The sequence below is a fragment of the Triturus cristatus genome, chromosome 4_2, assembly GCF_964204655.1.
Source record: "Triturus cristatus chromosome 4_2, aTriCri1.1, whole genome shotgun sequence".
Classification (NCBI taxonomy): Eukaryota; Metazoa; Chordata; class Amphibia; order Caudata; family Salamandridae; genus Triturus; species Triturus cristatus.
Window position 1 is genome coordinate 378,059,452 of NC_140586.1, and position 21,179 is coordinate 378,080,630.

At 44.7% G+C, this 21,179-nt stretch overlaps 1 protein-coding gene across 2 annotated transcripts in view; it reads left to right on the plus strand.

Annotated features, from left to right (window-relative positions):
* The first annotated feature begins 5,687 nt into the window (after positions 1-5,687).
* The window catches only part of DENND1B (DENN domain containing 1B), a 1,072,082-nt gene continuing 1,056,590 nt past the window's right edge, over positions 5,688-21,179 (plus strand). The window contains exon 1 of one of the 2 annotated variants that reach the window (XM_085601836.1): positions 5,688-5,931. In XM_085601836.1, coding sequence (XP_085457962.1) covers positions 5,909-5,931 — 23 coding nt within the window. In that variant the 5' untranslated portion in view covers positions 5,688-5,908. The remainder of the gene's footprint in view (positions 5,932-21,179) is intronic. The other variant, XM_085601835.1, reaches the window with a different exon arrangement.

Consider the following 21,179-nt stretch of genomic DNA (forward strand, 5'->3'; position numbering starts at 1 on the left):
TGACCTAAAAGTTGCCACACCAAATCTGCAACATCCGGAGCAACAAAAGTACCAATCCTGAACTTCAACTCTTTTCCCAGGTTGAACACCTTTCTCCAAAATAACACAAACAGAGCAGAAAGTCCATGTCATGATTCCTATCCTGTAACATGGAGACATGTACAACTTTCAAAGTAACCTTAATTATCCTCCAGTGAGCTCCCACATATACCCTAGTGGAAGTGGTACACCATCTGCTGAATGAACTACGTACAGTTGACTGTGCTAGACCTGATTCTTTGCTAACAATACCATCATGCACAATGAGATTGTCCCCATGGGCCACAAACTCACCTACAGAGACAGAGACGCCAAAAGAATTGGGAGTCTAACAGTGAGGGTAGACATGAGTGTTGGCGCTGAAATCAGAGACACGTGGGAAACATAATTTAATTACATGACTACATGTCGCTCCAACAAAGTGATCTCTTTCCTAGACCTGTTCCACCTAAAACTAGGATCCAATACTGCTTTAAAGGTGGAAATTCTCATTCTCCTAAATGTCTATATACTTAGCCGAACAGTTAATTGTATAACACTAGCATAAAATCCAAACATATGATACTCAGATCCAGGTTGGTCTGAAGAATTGTCTGGATGGTAACAGAAACATCACCCACTTTCCAAGCAAACTTTTCTTTAAAGTGCAAGAGAACAACTAGTGCATAGTGGGCACAAATCAGAGTTGCAGAAGGCTTGACTGTCAATTGAAAGTACTATCAGCACAGACAGTTTATGTAATTGAGCATCACCATCCACACAACACAATACATTAGCAAAGACCACAATGTCTCCTACAACCTCCACTATCTACCTGCCTCATGTGTATTTCTGACTGCAAAGTGAATGAATGGTGAATGAGGTGATACATAAATTACCTTGGTACAGGCTTCCAGCCTCACCATATCCGACCATAAATTCGGCACAATCTCTGTTGAAAGTCGTACTCCTTAGCCTAATGACACATATCCACAAACTTACTTAGACTCCAATATGCTATGCAGACCTCAAAAATGCTTGGAAATTCATCCCCACACCACTGAATGCACTGCAATGCCATGCTAATAGCAGATGTGAGCTATGTAAGAGCCAAGTAAAACTACCAAAGAAGTACACCACTAGTTGAACAGAGAATAAAGTTTCAAACCCTGAGCACCTGCATAAACTCATAACAATTTCCTGCTCAGAATCTCACATTTACTCAATCCAAAACAATTTCCAGCGACAAATGAAAAGTAAACAAACATGGAGGATAACTCATCAAGGTGTCAAGTAGCCTTCTTTTACAAGATGATTGAACCGCAATGAGAGTGCCCATCTTCCAGAAAAGATTAACAGTTTATTCCCAAGGTGCCCTTTCTCGTGTAGATTGGCAGCATTAGAAATTACACCCTCCCCTTTTTAATGAGACGCCAAACACTCAGGTGCTCTAATGACATCCGTTCCTTAGATACTGCCAATATTTTTCCTTAAAAGATTCCTGGATGCTAAAAGGTAAATGACATTTGCTGAAGCAAAACAGTCCTCTGCATGGCCCTGGAAACTGTGCACCCCTGCCTCGAGTTCCTTTTAAGAATGTATGTGGGTTTTGGACATTTGCCTCCCCACACATGACAATCATGCAATTGCACTCAGGGTTCTGTGTCAAGGAATGGAACCAAGAGTGGCGTACTGTGGTTTGGAGGGGCACACCATCTGCACCATCATTTACCTGAATGTGACTACTTTATGATCACCAAGCCATAGAGAACTGAGAGTGGTGACAGCAAAGAATTATAGGGGCAGACCAGGTCTTCTACCCATTGGCTTCCCGGGAAAGTTGTTACCCCACCAAAGGAAGTTCACATAACTGTTCCTCGCCAGCCACACAACACAATGCCCCAGTACAGGGGTTCTTAAGCTTTTGACTTCTGTGGACCCCCACTGAATGACTACTGCAACACCGGGAGTCCCCAAGGTATTCTAACAGATGAAGCAATATGCTACACTCTAGTGTATCAATGACCCTTTTTGGCTCCTAATGAACACTCTCTATTGGCTGCTATTGTGTGCTTTCTTTTTCACGTCAGTTGTGGCAACTAATCATCGAACACTGTGTGTGACTACCATCAGATAATCGGCTGTAGAGTGGTGCTAGCAACGGGTTATAGTGAGAAAACAGAACTTTTATCTGTTGACGCAATGGTGAGTTGACTATAATGTGTTATTTTAACTGATTTTCAAACCCCTCCAACCTGATCCTTCTCTCCATTCACTTGGGACATGAATGATGCATGAATGCATGCCCATGTGCGTAGAGGAGACTTTGCAAGGAATGTGTATGTTACATGTTGCTGTGTTGATGCAGGAATGCGTTTTAATTTCCTGAACTAGAGTGGAACCTAAGATTCAAAGTTGGAGAAAGTCCCAAACAGCAGTGTACTTAGCAAGGCTTCTTCTGGGTATTTCTGAAGTCCTTTCATATAAGCCACACAGGAGGGTGTGGCCAATAGGAGACAAGGGCCCCTTTGTAGTGTAGACGAAAACCCATTCCCCTTTCTGCTTCATCATTATCCCAGAAGTGTTACCCACACCAGGTTAAAGGGTGGTTAAGTGGGGAAGCCTCTACTTTTCGTGGCTTTGTTTTGGATCTCACCTGCGAGGAGATTTCTAACTGCACCCCACCTTCTTGATTGTACTACAAGGCAAAGGCAACACTGGAAAAGACTTGGAGGAATATAAAAAACTGCCTAATACTTGTGCCAGCGGCGGACTTGTAGAATACACACTCTGACTGCAAACATACTAGAAGTATTAGGGAGAAACTGTCAGCCAATATGACAATATGTCTCTACCAGAATTAAAGGTCCCACAAAAGTGGAAATGAAAAAATCTTCCGTGATCCAGGGTTGGGGTATAGATCGGAGACCTGGGGAGTTCTACAGCCTGCCAGAAGGAGCTGCCTTGGGCATGCCATGAAGGAAAGAGTTGTCTGACTGAAAAGAAGGGGCTTTGGAGGAGCCCTTATATGTGAAAGATGCTTCCTTGAGGAGTGGGGCTGCCAGCAGCTGAGGCAGGACAAAATGGAACTGCTTGCTGTGAGGTGAGTCAGGAGATGGATCGAAGAAAACAAAAAAGTGATCCATGGATTATCTGAATTAATCTTAGCCTTCGAGGAAATTATTGGAACAGCTATGCCTTAGGGTGAGGCCTTGAGATCCCACTATCCGATCAGCATGCTCACAAACCAAGCGCCTACAATTTTAGGGTCCAGAGGGAATTTCTGCCAAAAGAGACAAGGCCCCAGTAACTTCCTGGTGCTAAGAAAGTAGGACCGCATTTGGTGGTCTTGCATGAAGAAACGATGCTCTAGAAAACGTGTTGCATCAGGCTAAAAATTGCTCCCCCAGCTGGAAGGGGCATAAACCTACACTTCCCTATCACCCCTGTGACTTAGAGGGGGAGCTTTGCTTTGTTTGGGTGGTGAGATGTGATTGGACTCAAGGAAGATCCACCAGTGAAGACCCACCATACCACACGAAGCTAGAAAGGACCACAGTCTCTTCACAATAAGCCAAAAAATCATCAAAAGAGAGAGAGAGACCAAAAGAGTTGGGAGTCGAACAGTGACCACAGACATGAGGATATTGGGTGCTGAAGTCAGGCACCTCATGAATAACTTCTAGTGCTGCCGCCTGCACACCATAGAAGGACCACAGCAAAGCTGGCTCTGCCTTGGCAGACTCAGCAAGATCCCATTTGGTGGACCATGTAAAGGCACACACCACTGCAGTGGCGCTGCCTTGTCCCCCACAGCACTTACAACCCCGGCCTGCTAACACAGACAATCAAGGACAGAAAAGTAGTGTGAAAGGGTGAGATGCCCTTGGGGTGGAAACCTCACATTGGGAATGGTTTGATCATCTCTCTTCAGTGGGCTCGGCAGGGTCCATAGGAAATACCCACAAAATTCAAAGTCTCATAAGGGGTAGTAAGTGCTGTATAAATACAATGTTACCCACTAATTCGTCCAAGAGGACAAATGTCTGACTTGCATTGTGCTACCACTCAATACCTGTCCTAGCGAAGTAGTTTAGGCTGTCTCCCAAGCCACAGAAATTGCATCCATTGATTGGTCGTCCCTATAACAGTGGACGCAGCTTTTAAGAGGTTTGACAGGGGTCTGCTTCAATCTTAAATTTGAAATATACTGCAATCGCCCCCTTCTTTCAAAATGATATGGGTGAAAATGCTAAATGGTTTGTTGATCTTTCGATTGGCGATCACTCCTAACTTTGCCCCAAAATATCTTATTGTGAAAAAAAAAAGGCCCGGTGAGATCCATTAAAATATTTAAATGTTTACACACCGCGCCTTAGCTTTTTAAGATAAAATAAGCCTAGAGCCAGTGCTATCCCAGTTGTACTGCTTACTGCTCTGTCCCCATGCCACAGAGATGGTTGGCAGGAAGGCCTCTGCCTTGCATGCACTGCCGCAGGGGACACAATGTCCCATGCTCGTTCTCTAACATTACACCAATAGAACGTAACGTTAATCCGCATTAAATGATTTTCAAGAAAAAACTAAAGTTAAAATTACGGTGTGGGAACTTTTAGCCTGTTACAAAGTATCTGTTAGTTCTCCTGGCTTAAAGGGACCATAGCCCTGTGGATATTTTGTAACAGTAATTTCAGTGTCCATTGATCCTACTGGTGATTCGCGTGTGCATGAGATGTGTACAGATCAGACCTGCAGCTGTGTTTGTCTTTATTCTACTACTGTTTACCTACAGTTAGAGAACATATAGCCCTGTCAAACTTCCCAGGTCCATTTATAATGTGCTGTTCCGGTCCAAGGCTTTTTCTTTGAATTATGGGACTTGTAGTCGTGCTTATTCCATTATAAAACAAGACTACAAGCCCCAGAAATCAAAATAAAAAGTTGACTGGGCCTGAACATCACACATGGACTTGGGAAACTTGGCGCTATGAATAGAACATATTAATTATATGAATACCTGGTTATGCTCTGAAGTTGCAGTCGGAACGCCGTGGCAATAGGGCAAAAGGGAAAACGAACCTATTAAAAGTTTAGTAGATAGATGTATGTCTGTTCTGCGATCTCTCCCTCCGTCTCGGGCACATTCTCGGATATACACACAAAAACACCCTCACTTACAGATATGTTCTCATGTCTCCTCAGTTTTCCCAGTTGCATGCGCATCTAAGACCGTTTCTTATTTGCGGTATGGTACTTACAATTCGGCATATATACTCGGATAAACAGAGCTGTCAATACCAGAATTCAAAGATTAGAACCCTGTCCCTAGTGAGCTACACAGGCATGAAACTGGGAAGCTCGGCATCTCTCTGCACTCTAACGGTCCCACTTGACAAACCAACAAAGACACTCGCAGACACACACTTTCACTAAGTCTGTCTGGGCACATAGTTAAACACGATAAGCGCCATGCTCCTGCCCTGATGCACTGACAGGCAGACGCTCACTTTCTCTAACGGTCACAAGTCTGACACTCTTAACAGACAGACAGCCCCCGGGCGCATGTGTCTCCCGAGTGACTCCCACGTCCGTCTGTCTATGCTGCTGTGCTGGGCCAGGCCCAGGTGTAGCAGCCCGGGAGTGACGTCACGCGCCGCTCAGGCAGCGGCACTTCCGGGTTCGAGGAAGGTGGAGGAGGGAGAGAGACGGAGTGCGAGCCAGGGCAGCAGCTGTAGCGGGAGCGTCACAGCGGTCGTCTCTCCCGTACCCCCGCCCGGCAGCTGGGCACACCGGGCATTGTGACGGGCATGGCGGGGCGCCGGCTTAACTGAGAGGCTTTCGGCGCCGGCTGCACGGGCTTCTCCATCTGCCCGGTCTGAGGCGCGATGTGATGACCATGGACTGCCGGATCAAGTGAGTGACAAGCAGAGAGGACAGCATGCAGACTGAGGAGCATGGCATTGAGCTGTGCCAATGGAAGGCAGAGTGAAAAGGGCAAATGACGTGAAAGAGCTCTGGGCATTGGCGGGCAAAGAGCACAGGGTTCTCGGTGGCCACGAAGTGCCACGGAGAGGGCGGAATGCCGGTAGATTGGCATACATGGAGTTTTGGCAAGAAAGAGGGCGGAGGGCTCGGAAGAGTACAGGAATGTTGCATCATAAGGCATAGGATGTACAGGGCAGAGAGTAAAACGCCTGGGAGAGTAGCAATCCAAGAGATGCCCAAGCATGGCAGAGCAGAGCATCGAGTGATCTCAGGACAAGCGTGTGACGAGCAGGGGGTGCATTGTTACAAAGTTCTTTAACATAAGAGGTCAGACAGTCGTGGACATTGGCATACCAGGACATAGGAGGGATCCCACTGCCCAATACTGTCTGCACTCTTGTGCTAAAGCTATATGTGCAGACTAATATGAATTGTGGGTTAATGGAAAGCTCAGGGCAGAAAGACCAATGACCCCATGACTCAGGAGTGCAAGAAGCTAAAGGATCCTACAGTATAGGCAGACATAGAGGCAAGGGATCCTGTGGTATGGCACAGGCTAATAGTCCATATAGCCTGTGCCACGGTAGGAGAGAGAGAGACGAGGGATCCCATGGCATAGTACTAGAGAGAGCCAAGTGGCACAGGTCTAGAGTACAGGGTCTTGAGTGCATGGATTCCTTACTGTAGAGGGCAAAGAGAGCCAAAGGATCCACTGGTGTACAAGATCAGAGTTCTTTTTGGTCACTTGGTGGGAGAGGGCACTGGGAAGGAATCCCACTACACAGGAGAGCCAGTAGAGCCACGTACATTGAATCCCATCTAATAGAGGACAGAAAGCCTAAGTATCCCATAACCATGTTTTGTGAGATCATTAAGCACGAGAGGTTGAAGGATGGCTACGTAAAGGATCACATGTCAAGGGGCAGAGGTCAAATAGCAAGCAGACACCATGGTGTTGACGGACTCCAGGCCAGGGGATCCACTTGTAGCGCTCAAGAGAGGTAGTCCAGTGATCTTGTGGCATGGGAAGGCATTGAGGCCAGGGATCTTGCTGTCTAACTCAGGGTAGGTAGCACCTGAGTCCCAATCATAAGGGCACACATCCTATACCGTAAAGACATCCATCGGTTGAGGTGGCACAGAGACTAAATCAATGGATCCCACAGCATACTTGGTCAGACAATAAAGGATCCTTGGTATGGGGAAGCACTGGACTCCGGGTCTAGAAAAAGGCAGAGAGCAGTGGAATCCTAGGAGTTGGAAAGACACAGGTTTGGGAGGCGACACCCATGAAATAGGAAGACACCGAGCTAAAAGATCCATGGTAGTGCACAAGGTCCATAACCTGTCGATAACATGACATTGAAGGGTACAACACAGAGAACTGAGGGATTCATTGGCACACCACAGTGCAGCTAGCTGAAGCATTCATTGCCAGCCGGAACCGGCATAGAGAAGAAGTTAATGGATCCCAGGGCATGTAAGGGTTTAGACCATAAAGATTTGACAGTATACGGCGGTAAAATACAGAGACTATATGAATCCCACTAGATCAAAGTTCACACGGCCGAGAGTCAGAGTGTGGCAGACATAGGACAGAGGGAGAAGGGATCCAGGACAATGGGAGGGTTGATAATGGAGTATTGCATGAGCAGTACAAAGCACCGGGTAGAGAGTCAATCTAACGACTCTATTTATTCTAGAGGCTCTTCAGTTTCTCAGTCACTGAATATGGTAACTTGAGAGGGGAGTCTTTTGCACTGTGTGGGCAATAGTTCTGCAGAATGCTCATTGGCAGGGTTACATTTGTGGTGTGAGTGTCATGCGGAGGCCTAGGCAACCCAATTGATATGTAGGGTGCTGCATTCGGATTGGTGCTCACTGGCACATGGATGATCTGTGAGTCACCTGTCCAATGAAGGAGTCAGGTGACTCTGGCATTAAGTCGGTTTCTAGTAGTCCTTACTGTTGTACGGTTGGGCTGCTTTGAATAGAATGATAGTGGGGACAGTGCCTATATATTTAGAAACAGCATTGCCAGTTCATATACCAACCAAGTCACCAGTGGCAATATATGTAGCAGAGAAGGGGCAAAAATTGTATTTAATATAACATCGGAGAGCCAGTTGACATCCCATGGTAGGAGGCAACTGGGCCAGTGTATGTCCCCAGTGAAGTCTTCAGGTGAAATATCAGGACAAATATGTGGGTATCGTCAGAGAAAATCCACAAATCCCCTCTTATTAATTACCCACCCCCGGAAATACATAGACCCCCTGTAACTATAATTTGGGGTGCAGTGAGTGAATCAAGTGGTCACATTCTATGACTCTCACATTGGGTGATAACCCGAAAGTCAATACCACTGTGTATGATACGTGCCTGCCATTACCTTTAGTTGTCACAGCACACGAGATAAAAAGCTGTAGCTATTCATAGTGCAATCCACACTTTATACCCCAGGGGTGACTTTCCATGGATGTTACTTGAACTCCCATGGGTGCCTTTTGAAATATATTATGACATGAGTTTTTCTAATGCCAAGTTGCAGAGGTTTCAAAGTGTGTAACTGTTCCCTGGGGCAAAACTGGACTAAAAACCGCATTCTTCTTAAATTGCTAGGTTTTCACTATCTCTCTGAAGCTAACAAAAGGAATGGCAGAGCAGGTGAGGAGTAGGCAGCTTCTTCCATAAAGACCCTCAAAGGAGTGATCACCCAGACACTATAGTGTATTGTATCATAGAAACAGTCGGGACGTAGTTACTTAAAGAGGGGAGTGATCTCTCGGACCAGAATGAGGCATAGTTTTCACAACAGTATCAAAGTACAAATTTATAGATCACCCTTTCCATAACAAACTGCATAATCAGGTGAAATAGTTGATGGGTTGAGGCAAGCAGTTCCATTTGCATTTTTTTATAGAAGTCGCATGTGAGCATAATAGGACCCTTACATATCGCTTTCTCTGTGTGACAAACTGTAAACCAATCTCTATAAGTGAAGGTAAACTGCTGCAGTTATTAACCTGTGGTCTGCATACGCTTGGGGGTCCCGGGCACCTATTCAGGGGGTCCTAACACTCATATGACCTCTTGCAGTTTCTCTAATCATAAGCATTTTGAGCTAAATTATTTTATAAAGATGGTTCCTCCTATAAGGATGAGTTTCATCTAGTAACAAAAGTACTTGAAATCTACTGTATCGCCTACCCAAAGTATATGACATATGTTTAATAAAATCAATAAAGATGTTTAAAAAAAGTCATATACAGTAAAACAAATAATCATTATTAGTCAGAAGCTGATTGCTAGTTCAGGACGGAGGATGAGTGGATCAGATATCACTCTTCACATTCAAACACGCTCCAACATGAACTAGGACTCAACTTCAGACTAGAAACTGTTTGTTTTATTGGCCTGTAGGAAAAAACAAGCATCTGTATACTTAGAGAGCCAGTGTTCTAAGCGCTGAGGGATCTATACATGTACACATAGGTAGACTGCACAAATGCCATTCGAGGCTACATATTTTCCAGACCATACTTCACAAGGAAGGCACTTACAGACTCCGGGCACCTACACTTCTTGTATTGGAAAGGGAGTATGCCTGCACATTTCAGCAGGGCTGAAATACTGTACAAGCAGAGTACCGCTTCCCATTAGCCATTAAGTACTCTGGCACAAGGAGCGTCTGGCCTTCTAGCTTTGATGCAATCACTGTTTTTGCCAACTTTTAACACAAAGACCTTTTATGGTCCCAGCTTTGTTCATACCGAGCCCTGTCTCTGTCTGGGCCAATGTCAATCCAGGTAGTACTCCTGTCCCACCAGTTTTGCTGAGAGCTCTGATTTCACATGAGTACCTATTGATTTGTGAGTAGCACCCAGTTCTTACACCACTGTGTAGTTGCTTTCATGTTTACGCATACACTTGCAGAGGAAGGCGGTTGTGATGGGTTTATATAGTATGTAATGGATTTGTGTATTGTTTTGAATATTATTGTTGAGGAATGAATAGTTGAAATAGCTTGAGAGCCCCTAGCATACCTACACGTATGATTCAGTCTAGTCCGCAAGTTTCAAACCAAAGGAATTCAGTCAAACAGGAAAAAAGTTAGTTTGCACATCATTGATTTTGCGAAGTTTTCATTTGGTCATTGTAAAGTTACATGTGCCTTCCAATCGAGTACATTTATCATTGTGAGCCCATTTATGCAGATCACTCCCTAATCGGCATTTATTAGTAAAAGGGACGGGGAATTTTCAGAATACCTTCTACAAAATAATATTTCAAGGCAATTTTGAAATCGAGTACAACACTGCAAAATCCTGTCTTGGTAGTGTACCAAGTGTAGTCTGAGTTTTCAGTTGAGTCACGTTTCTTTGCTCCTGGCTGTGCTCCAGGAATGAGAATTAAGTATTTGTGTTGACATCAGAAATCAAGGCACCATAATGCTGTATAATAATACACTGGTCGACTTTTTGCAAGAGCCTCTTATTTACCATTTGTTAATCACTGTTTATGGTTAGAGTACATTGTAGCTGTGGACTGTCTGGCTGTGAGCAAAGGTTTTTTTTTAAGTATGTGTTGATTTGAGTCAAAATCCACTGTTGCTGAAATGAAGTAGGCGTTTGTCGTTGCTTTCTGCGAACGTTTTCACACCTGGAGCCATGTAAATTGTGTTATTGTCTCATGAGAGACAAAAGTGCATGCGAGAGAAAAGAGTTCGCCGGAAAAAAAACCGCGGTCGGGTTGGTCAGTTGTTTGCAAAGGAGAATCAATCAAGCAAGAAACACGAGAACTACCTGGATTGCTTCCAGTGCTTTTATTTTTAAACTTGACTTCATATGCTGCTGGTGTGGTGAACACTGTATTTGTGTTTTACCTAAACCGGTCACGCCAGGCAACAGCAGCCTGCTATGACAGTCTCAGCATTTTAGCCATTTTACCACACATTACAAGCTGAAAGTTTTACTTTCAGTTTCCCCATTATCTGTTTGGACATAAATGCCCCAGAATTCTAAGCGCAGTTCCGGAGCTCTATGAAGGTGTCCCATGTGGCATGAGACCGCCCGGCTGCTCCGAGACAGTCTCTCGGTTTCATTTCTATGGGGCGCGCTGCACTTCTTCTTCATGTATATCATTCAGGCATGCTGCAGTCAGTGGTGTAGGCATGGTCCCTGGTGCAAGGAAGGATCTGCACCCCTTGGTTGCTGTTTGAACTGTGAAATACAGCAATAATTAGGGTCAATAATTGGGGTTCAGTGGGCCCCTCAAACCTCTGAGCCCTGGTGCTCCTGCACCTGCTGCATCAATGGAATCTATGCCCCTGGCTCAGGTAGTACAGAAGCAGGCCTGTAAGTTTAGCTTTGTGGATAGGATACAGCCAAAAGGTTGATGTGTTGAGAGAAACTGCACGTTCACTGCAAACATAAAAAGCACATGCACCTCTGCCTGGAGTTTATTTGGTTTGCAGTAGTCGTGGGAGGGCTGGTCTACCGCAGAGTAGTAGTGTAGTGTGGCACTTGGGTGACAGCCCTACCAAATACCACACATCAGGCGTTAGACTAATGCATTTCAGTGTGGTGGTCACCACACTGAAATATCAAGTCACGCATTAAAAATAGTCATAGCATCTGCCTCGGCTGTCAAGCCGTAGCGCGGCTAATTAAAAAATGCTGATAGTAATACTAAAAGCTGGTAGCAGCGCTCCGTGGTGTGGGCGCTGCTCCTGGAAGCATGGGAGCTGGCAGAGCTGAGCTGCTACAATGTAGCAATAGACTGGATTCCCAACACCGCGCCGCAGCAACTTGATTACATTCACTGAAGTCAGAAGAGGCCGTGGCCAATAGCTACTACTGAGACATCAGCCAGGTATCTGGTGGCTTTGCAGTTTTGTGACGCAGAAACTTTAATAGGTGGGCGCCCTGCTTCCTCCTGCGGCAGCGCGAGCAAGCACTGCAGTTCATGATGAGAAGTTGTGTGGGAGGCTGCGGGAATGGCAGCGCTGCTTGCACTGCAGCACGGTACATTTTTAAAATCAGCAATGTTGATCCTCACAGTTTTTAAGGGACTTGGACCCAATGCCATGGACCACGGTGGCATCTGTAGCCCAGAGGACAGCACACCACTGTGCTACAGCTGAGAGTCTGAAGATTCATGCCCGGGCTGCGCGTTTGCTGCAGGAGTCATTGCTGCCAGGCAAGAGGCGGCCCGAAACCGAGTTGCCGCTCTCCACAAAGTGTGTCTGTCAGTGTCCTGGTGTGCTGTCATCAAGCTGCCTGCCTTGTGTGTTACTCAGCTGCAGCACAATTGTTCACAAGGAACTCATTTAAATAAGGACGTTTTAACTTTAGCAAATATCTCACTTTTTGCAATGATTTGATCACAGACCAGAAAGCAAAATAAAAAGGATACAATCAATCTGTTCAAATTAGTTCACACTGTTCAATCTTTCATTCAACCGTTTAACTGGAGAAGAGTAGCCCATAATAAAAATATTTTTTATAACACTCACTTCAGCCGAAGTCAGTGATATTTATTTGCATTTACAAACTTGTTAATAAAAAACATACAATCATAAAACATAACATATAGTGATACTATTTACATACTTATAAGGAAGTGACTTATGTGACCTCAGTTAAGTGACTATAACCAACATTATTTGATCAACCATAAGGTGACTTTTTTTAGAAAAAGGTCGGTTCTTGTTCAAAGGATGTCATTTAGGGATTCTGAATAAATCATTAGGTCCTAGAGTATGTTCTAGTGTTCTTCGGACTTTCCTGTATTGGCTGCCAACGACGTTTCGACCCCACTACGGATATCGGGGTCTCTTCAGGATTGGAAATCTGGGGACTAAGGCTCTTTGGTATTTGCCAAAGGCGCCAATTCACTGGACCGTTAACCTTAATGGTCCAACCCTCAATACTTGGGTTCTAGGAAAGGTGAACCCTCCAAAGGAGCAGACAGTCTTCAACTTAGATGATGGAATATCCCAGTATTCAAGACATTTCTATATAAGGCTTGCTTCAATAACGTGCAGTTCCAGCCTACCGTGCACACAGTCACTGTAATATACTGCATTCAATTTGCCACAATCCGCCAAAAAAATAAAGGCTTTGCCGGAATCTGGCACCCTGCCAATTCCGGTTTCTATTTACGGAATCAAAGTTCAATGCCATATGGTCGGGTCATACGGAGTCAATGCCATGTGTGTTACAGCTGAAGTCGCGTTTTCAGTGGCATAATACCTGCCCTCCTTTTATTTGCCTGGATGGTGTCCTGTTAAGAAGTGCACAACACTGATGGAAGGACTGGAGATGGGAACCCTCTAGCCACTATGGAACAATGACAAGGTCTAGTGGATGTATGTGAAGAACTCCACAGGATGGAGGACCTGCTAGACAAAAATAAAATGCATACATAAAAGCAAATGCTAGGGAACATGGTTTTCATAAAGGTAAATGTCGCAGGGATAAAGGAGACACTGTAAGAGATGCATTATAAATGTCAAAACACTAAAGGGAAAAGTGAACAAGCAGAGCAAAACAGCAAAACCACACTGTGTAGTGAGATGTCGTCCAATGACATTGCTATATATTTTAAAGAAGCATACATAACAAAGCAGCTCTGAGGAAAATGGAGGGGCTGAAAGTAAAATGTCAACCTATCTGAATTCGAATTGCAGTCGCTTACAGAGAAAGAAGAAAGGAAGCGGTGCGGTCCACGGTGCAGTCAACCTTCAGAACAAAAAAAGCAAATGGCTGTTTGTGTGTGCCTCCCCACGTTCTTCAAACTTTTAAGTAAGACATGCTGCCATACTAACAATGCAGTGTGCAATAAAGGAAATACCATGTCTGAAAATGTACTGCAACTTGGTCTTTTTCATTCACAGCCCCTGTAGTCAGGTGTCTTAAACAGAACGCTGTGTTTAAGAATCTGTTGTTCAAGAGTTTTCTGAAGGAATGGAGCCTGACTTCTGTTCTAAAGGCAGGGTATTTAATTTGTTTTACAGTCTAGGTCCCCCATGCCCTCTGATGTGCCCCTGCGTTTTTGATGATCTGTTGTGGGTTGTCGGACCATACGTTTCTGACAGGAATGTAGTAGGGAAAGGCCCGACAAGTGGCCCCGGCCTTCATTCCAGCAGGCCTTGTGGATGGTCTGCAGAGTTTTAAATATGAATCCTTGTCTTCACTAATGACCACCGAAGAGCCCTTCCATTTCCGGTGCTTTGCAACAGTTTTAAGATCTTAGAAGTTCTTGTTTCTCTAATGGGTGTAATTTCTGATATTTATGTGTTCCACTCATCTTCATTGCTTGATTTTGCTTGCGAGAAAGTCTCACTCATAGTGTAAAGACAAGAAAAAGGCAGGAAGGCTAAACAACAGCCGTACTCATATTCAACTGTATTATCAGCAACACGATTGAAACGTTCAACTGTTTGTGATCCCACTGCCCATGAGTCACCACATAACAAAATTACCACACGTAAAGTAGGAGCTTCTGTTATCTGAACATATATTATCCTTAGTAATCAATACTATATCATAGTAATCTTCATTAATTTCTTACATAATATTTCCAACATCGGTAATATCAAAGCAGAATCGCTTGTATCCGCAATGTACATAATCAATCCAGCCCGGATGAACAGTAGTATTGTTACTAAGGATAATATATGTTCAGATAACAGAGGCTCCTGCTTTATATGTGTTAACAAGTGTCACTCATAGTCGTTGAATGTCACTCATAATTACACTGAAATTATATAAAAAAAATAACACATAAGCAGCAGCGGTCTGTGCAGGTAAGAGCGACAGGGCGGGGCAGGGAGGGATGTCGACAGACGATGAAATAATGTATTTAATTAATTTTTCCTATTTCATTGTCTGTCGACTTACCCTCCCCCCCCCCCCCCCCCCCCCCACACTCCCATCCTACCGCGCTTACTTATGTGACATAAGCAATCTGAAAAATTGGCAGCTATGGAGCGAGAAACTGCCCGGGACCCCCTGGGGAGCCTCCATCGAGACTGTATGTTGGGACGGGCCTGCTGATCCCACGGTCGCTTCCCGCGTTCCCATGTCTCTGGCACCTGCTTGTGGAATGTAAACACGGGGGCCTGTCAGCGGCTGTGTGGAACCTGCATTAAAAAAAATAAAAACGCTTCTCATGGCTGTGGGGTGGATGGAGGCCCCCCCCCCCCCACCCCTCCTGTTGCCAACCATTGAATTGAGTGTTTGAACATCCGTTTTTTTTATTTTTTATTCAAAAGCACAAAGAACACCTTTCACTGGTTATCTAGTGCAAACCAGGAGTTTCCACTGCTACCATCACATGTTATAGTTTTAAATATCTTTGTCACTCTAGACAGTGATAGTGTGAACAACACTTCACGTTGCAGATGTTACAGCAGTTCATATTGGAGGGCTCGGAGTGTAAGCATATATATTGATACAAATGCGCACGCTTTTTCGTGTGGTACATTTGTTGTTCCGCAATCTATATGAAGCATTCAACAGATTAAGAGAAAGCTGTGGCTGGTTAAAAAACACAAGGAAATTCTACCTACATATACAGCAAAAGGCCTCACAAAAATAGATTTTGAAATTGGGTTTCAGTTTATGGGAGGCATGACAGACTGTCCTAAAAGTGACTGGGAATATTTAAAAGCTCCATCCATTGAATGATGTCGCAATGCTGGCAGACGAAATTAAAGAAGCGAATATACTAGCACGTCTCTTGGTGGCTGTTAGAGACGCAAGACTGCACCAAGAGAACAGTTTTTTTCTCGTTCCTATTGTAGTTTTTAACCAGCAGGTTACTGGATCAAATATTTACTTGGTCGTTTTAACTCTTCATCTTTCCAAGGCTGATAAACTGAGAACTAATACATTTGTTAATATTAGTTCTTGCTGTGCACAATTCTACGGAATGGCAAAAAATAGTCAATAGCCAACACTCTTTAAAAACAGAAAATATGTTTAATTTAATTCATGAATGAAATCCCAAACACCAGACCACGAGAGGGTAGCTATATGAAGCTATTAGTCACTGGCACAGAAGGCTCTTTGAAGATATGAGTGGGCTTCTGCCGGCAAGCTGTTCTTTACTGGAAGGCGTTGGGTGTGTGTTTCCTGTGCTCAAATACTGCAGTACATACGAAAGTTTGCTATGTACTTCTACAGAAACATTGGTGGCAATGTTCATCTAGAGATGAGCTGGACTCTAAAGAGATGAACCACAATTGAACAAGTAGGCAACAGCCAGTTTCAGAGGGTCTTTTAGATGTTAACTAGTGATTCCATAAATCACTAACCAGGACTGCCAAATATAGAACTTAGGAAATTGATACACAAAGGAAGCTCCATTCAAATGCACAGGTGTCCAAGCTCCACTTGTGGGATACAACTGAAGGTAACCCCGGGGTATGCAACAGGGTGATGACTTGACAGAAGTGGCCAACAGAAGGATTCATGATCTGTTCCCTCTTGGTCCATTTTGACTCCTCTTTAGTTGCAACTCGTTTCAAAAAATGTTGTAGCCTCTCAAATTGTTCCAGAAACGCACTTAAAAACCTTGGAGGAGGTGTTCTGAGGCAGGATCCAAGTACAAGAGAAACTACAGGGCCTCCTGCACTCCAGGTGAGCTTCCACAACGGTTGTGTGATAGAAACACGCATGGTTAAACCACACATGTCTCTCTATGCAGCCCAAACCATGAATGCATCTTAACCACACATTCCTTTACCACGAAATTTTGTGGAATAGGCATGAATGGTGAAGTGGTATGTGTGACTAAGGTCGCCACAACCCTGACCACCCCACCATGCGCCGTTCCTAAACCCTGCCCCTCTACTAACACTACCCGACCCACCTTGCCCCGCGCGGACTTTACCCATTTCCCTCCCCCTGCCCTAAGGCCTAAAACTTTGACCCTTCACTTACACTCCTGACCCACCCCCGCGATGTCCCTTGAACTACCTCAACCCCTTCCACTGCCCTGAAACGTTTCTTGGTATGCATAGATCAGCTGTCATTGACGGCTTTGCCTTTTCTCTCGATTTTGATTTAAAAAAAAAAACACATTTCAAGGTTCTTCTTGATGACTTTTTATTTATTAGATTTTATTGAAATTGTAATAACATACAAAAGTACATAAACAACTGCCTCTTGATTTAGTATTTAAATGGCTGGATTCTCAATGCACAAATATTGTATTGCATTTTATCATTTATATAGCGCTTATTTACTGGGGTTTTAAGCTACACTGTGTAGGGTGTGTGGTTGGAAGGATGTTGTTTTTATTTTGAGCCTATGTGGGAAGTGTTTTTATATAGTGCATGCTGACCACCATGATAGGGTTATTGAGTTATGGGATACATCGTCTGGTGGTGGTTGGGTTAGGGTATGTAAGAGATAGACGCGCAAAGTACTAATCACTTTAGCCACAGGGGTAGGAGGGTGCTGCGTACCTGTACACCAAATAAGGGGGTAGGCGTGAACACCCAGTAGTCCATATGGCGACCTGCCAGACTTACACCATGTTCATGTGAGGGTGAGAAACAAAGTTCTAGTAGGTTTCTGCTCTGACAGCATAAGAGCGTATCGGCCTGCCTCGCGTTACTCTTCGGTTCTCACCCTTCCATGTGAGCCCAATACTTTTGTTATCATGTATACCAATTTGCTCGTTCTAGATAACATTTTGAGGCATTTGGCTGACATTGTAGAATTGCCTCCCAGAACAACTTTCACTTTCATTATCAGTAGTGAATAACATTTCAGGGTAATAAGAGGCAATGTAATGAAGGGAGACTATATTTGCTTCTAGTGTTTTTGCTTGGACAGCCGCATGATACAGATTTGGTAGTTCTAAATTTGTCCAATCTTATCCTATCTCTTCTCTGACATGAGAGTCTTGTGAAAAAGTGGTGTCCTCAGAATTCTTGTGGGTTCAGCAGATCACAGATGACAGTCAGATGGAAGCTCTCCCTGCCTTGCATTTGACTAAGGAACCCAGGCATTATATGTATACTCTGGGCTGGAAAGCCTTCTCTCAACTGACTTCTTTCTTATTTGAAGCTGAATATCAGACAGTGCTGCACTTTCTTTATAGCGTGATTACACGTCAGATAAGTTACACGGAAAGGGTATACAGTTCCTCTATTGGTCAAGGAGAGTGTGGGGCATACTCTCCTTGGAATTAGACTAAGTGGGAGGTAGTGTTCAGTAAGCCTGAAGGGTAAAGGACTGTGTGGGGTGGGGGAACCCACATTGGTGGAACTAAAACCCTCACACACCAAGCAAGCTAGGTGTCATGCTTCATCATCTGGGTTTTGCTCCTCGTCGGGTCGGCGCTGCAATTCCCGACGGGCACCCAGGGATGGGGCTCTTTGGCGGAGATCTTCTGTTCCTTGCCGAGGGTGAGTGCAAGTGAGGGCCAGGAAGGTGTAGATGTTTGTGAGTGTGGTTAAAAAGGGGTTGGTTAGTCTGAATAAATGATTTTATTCGGTCAGTAAACCACCCTGTTAAAAATGAAAAGAGAGGCGGTAGTTTTGACTAGATGGGTCAGGGACTACTCTACTCTGCTCCGGTGGTCAACATGTTTCATGCCTACAAGGTCAGGGGGATCCAGCGGCAATTCATCAGGACCAGTGATTACAACTATCTACAAAATTGTGAGGGTGTGATACTAATTATTTACAGTGATGTATAAAACTACCCTAAGTAAGTGTCGGAAAAACTAGACTCTTACATGCTGGACCGGCCTATAGAGAAGGGAAAAAGGAAACAAAACAGGCACCAGCGTACATTAAGACGCACACTTAGTCAAATTTATACATTAAAGAGATGAACAAGGAGCCAGAGACTCCTCCTATGCATTTTCACTAGAAAAACAATTTGCGTTACATACTGGTGATCATGCACAGGTGGGTGCATGGTGCAGAAATGTGTCAGGTGAATAAATTTAAAATCACTCAGAATCTTACGTTTAAGTGCGGTAATGCTCACCTAACGTATTAGAAAGTGCCACTCCAGTCGGTACTTGGCGAGCCTCTTGGGAATGCGAGATTGCCTACTGTAGATAAGGGTACAGAGTAAAGAGGCGAGAGGCTCATGCTCGAGGGAGATGCATACTCCCTATTCGTTATGTACAAAAGAAGGGGTGGCAAGCTAATCCTCAGGTCCCGTGACAAGCGGGAGGCTCATGCTCGGATAAGATGCATACTGCCTAATCGCTATGTCCAATCAGGACGAAAGGTGGCAAATTACCCCGTGGGGCCCGTGACAGGAGGAACCACGACCGCGGAACGCACAGTCCCCCCGTCCCAGGCGACTCACGGAGAGACAGGAAGGAGACTGGGGACGGGTCGCTTCCACAGCCGCGGTGCGCCGATCACCGAGACCGAGCGAGTCTCAGCTCAAAAGGTGGAGTCTTTAAAGAACGCGATGTAACTACTCACAGTTTTGTCGCCCAAGGGTGGTTCGTAGACCTACCCCGCTCCGCCGAAACCGGGAAGTGAAGTCTGCTTCCCGCTGTTCAGTTAAGAGTGAATCCCGTGAGGCTAGGCGGGTACTGATTGGCCACCGGACGCCGCCGGAAAGAATAACCAGGTAGTCTAGTTTCCAGGGTAAACAAGGGTGCCATCTTGGAGAGGGGTATGTCACTAAGTAGTGGATAGTGTGTAGGGCGTGATGGGGTCAAGGGGTCCTTAAAAATATTAGTAACAATTTGCTTATAACATATAATCATCTAATATATCCTTCTCAACAGATTGGTATAGTCATGCTCGTGTGTAGGGTCGTATGGATGACACTCAGACACATATATGAGAATATGTCTTATAACAAAGTGAAGTAAGAGGTGTGGCGAGTTAATGTTATCACTTGTCATCTAGAGCCAATACCGTCAAACCTGTAAGTAATGGTAGGTGTATTAGGGACTGACATGATGCTGCCGACGGCAGTCTCGTCATCGAGGATGATGATAGGCGCCATATTGGGATGGGAAGATGCGTAATGTGATGTTCCTGAACAAGTAGCAAGGCGCTACAGGACGTCGTTCTCCGATGTAAAAATCACGACTAGTGTGTTAATGTCATGGGAGAAACGCGCTTGGTAAAATATGTGAGGTTACTCCGACCAGGCGGTGTATACCAGAGAAGTGTTGTAAGGTATTAGTAGAATTACCCAGTTACTGTCACTAATTAGGAGATGGTGCCCCTCCCTTAATGGGGTATTACTCGCTGGTAGGATTGCAGTGGAATATAGGAATCAAGGGAGTCTATGGAGATGCCCTATCACTATCAGTGTTATGGGATGACGTTCCTCCCTTGCTTGGGTCAAACTTGCTAGTAGGGACTGAAATGAAATGTAGGTATCGCATGGGTATTAGTGAGTTAAAGAACCCCATGGTATGTCATCATTAAGACCCCGTGTATCCGAGGACAGTTTATGGACCCATCTTTGTTCCAGTCTGTACAAAGATTGTGGTGGCATGCCTGGATGTGATTCAAGGACAACCCATCTCAAGGAGTCTGCTGTGTGGTGGAGATTTTTGAAATGACAATACAATTTTGTGGTCTCCTTGGAGCATCTGATATTACTTTTGTGCTCTGTGATGCGTGTCTTGATTGATCGTGTCGTCATCCCTATGTAATACAAAGCGCAAGGGCATTGTAATAGATAGATGCAATTCTTTGAATTACAATTCGTGTGACGTCCCAATTTCCAGGTCAAATTATCAGATAAGGCCAATTCCTTTACGGTCATCGTCTGATAACAAGATGAGCAGCTGCCACACGGGAAATGTCCTGTGACTGGTGGAAGACCCCACAGGGTCGCCTGGGTGTTCTGCGCTGCTTTTTTGGGTCTAGTATGAATCAGAATATCTTTAAGGTTTTGCGTTCTCTTAAAGGCAAACCTTGGCTGTGGTAGAGTTAGATCCCCAGCCGCCAAAATCCCCCAGTGTTTCTTAATGACTTTTTTTATGTTGTTGGAAGATGGGGTAAAAGAAGTCACACAGGTCAAGATATCGGTTTGTTCACGGGTCCTAGTCTCCAGTAAAACCTCTCTAGGGTTATTCCTTGCCCGTTTCATGGCGTTATTAATAGTAGCGGGGGGGTACCCTCTCTCTTGTAAATTATTGGCCAGGCTATCTGCCTCTTTCTT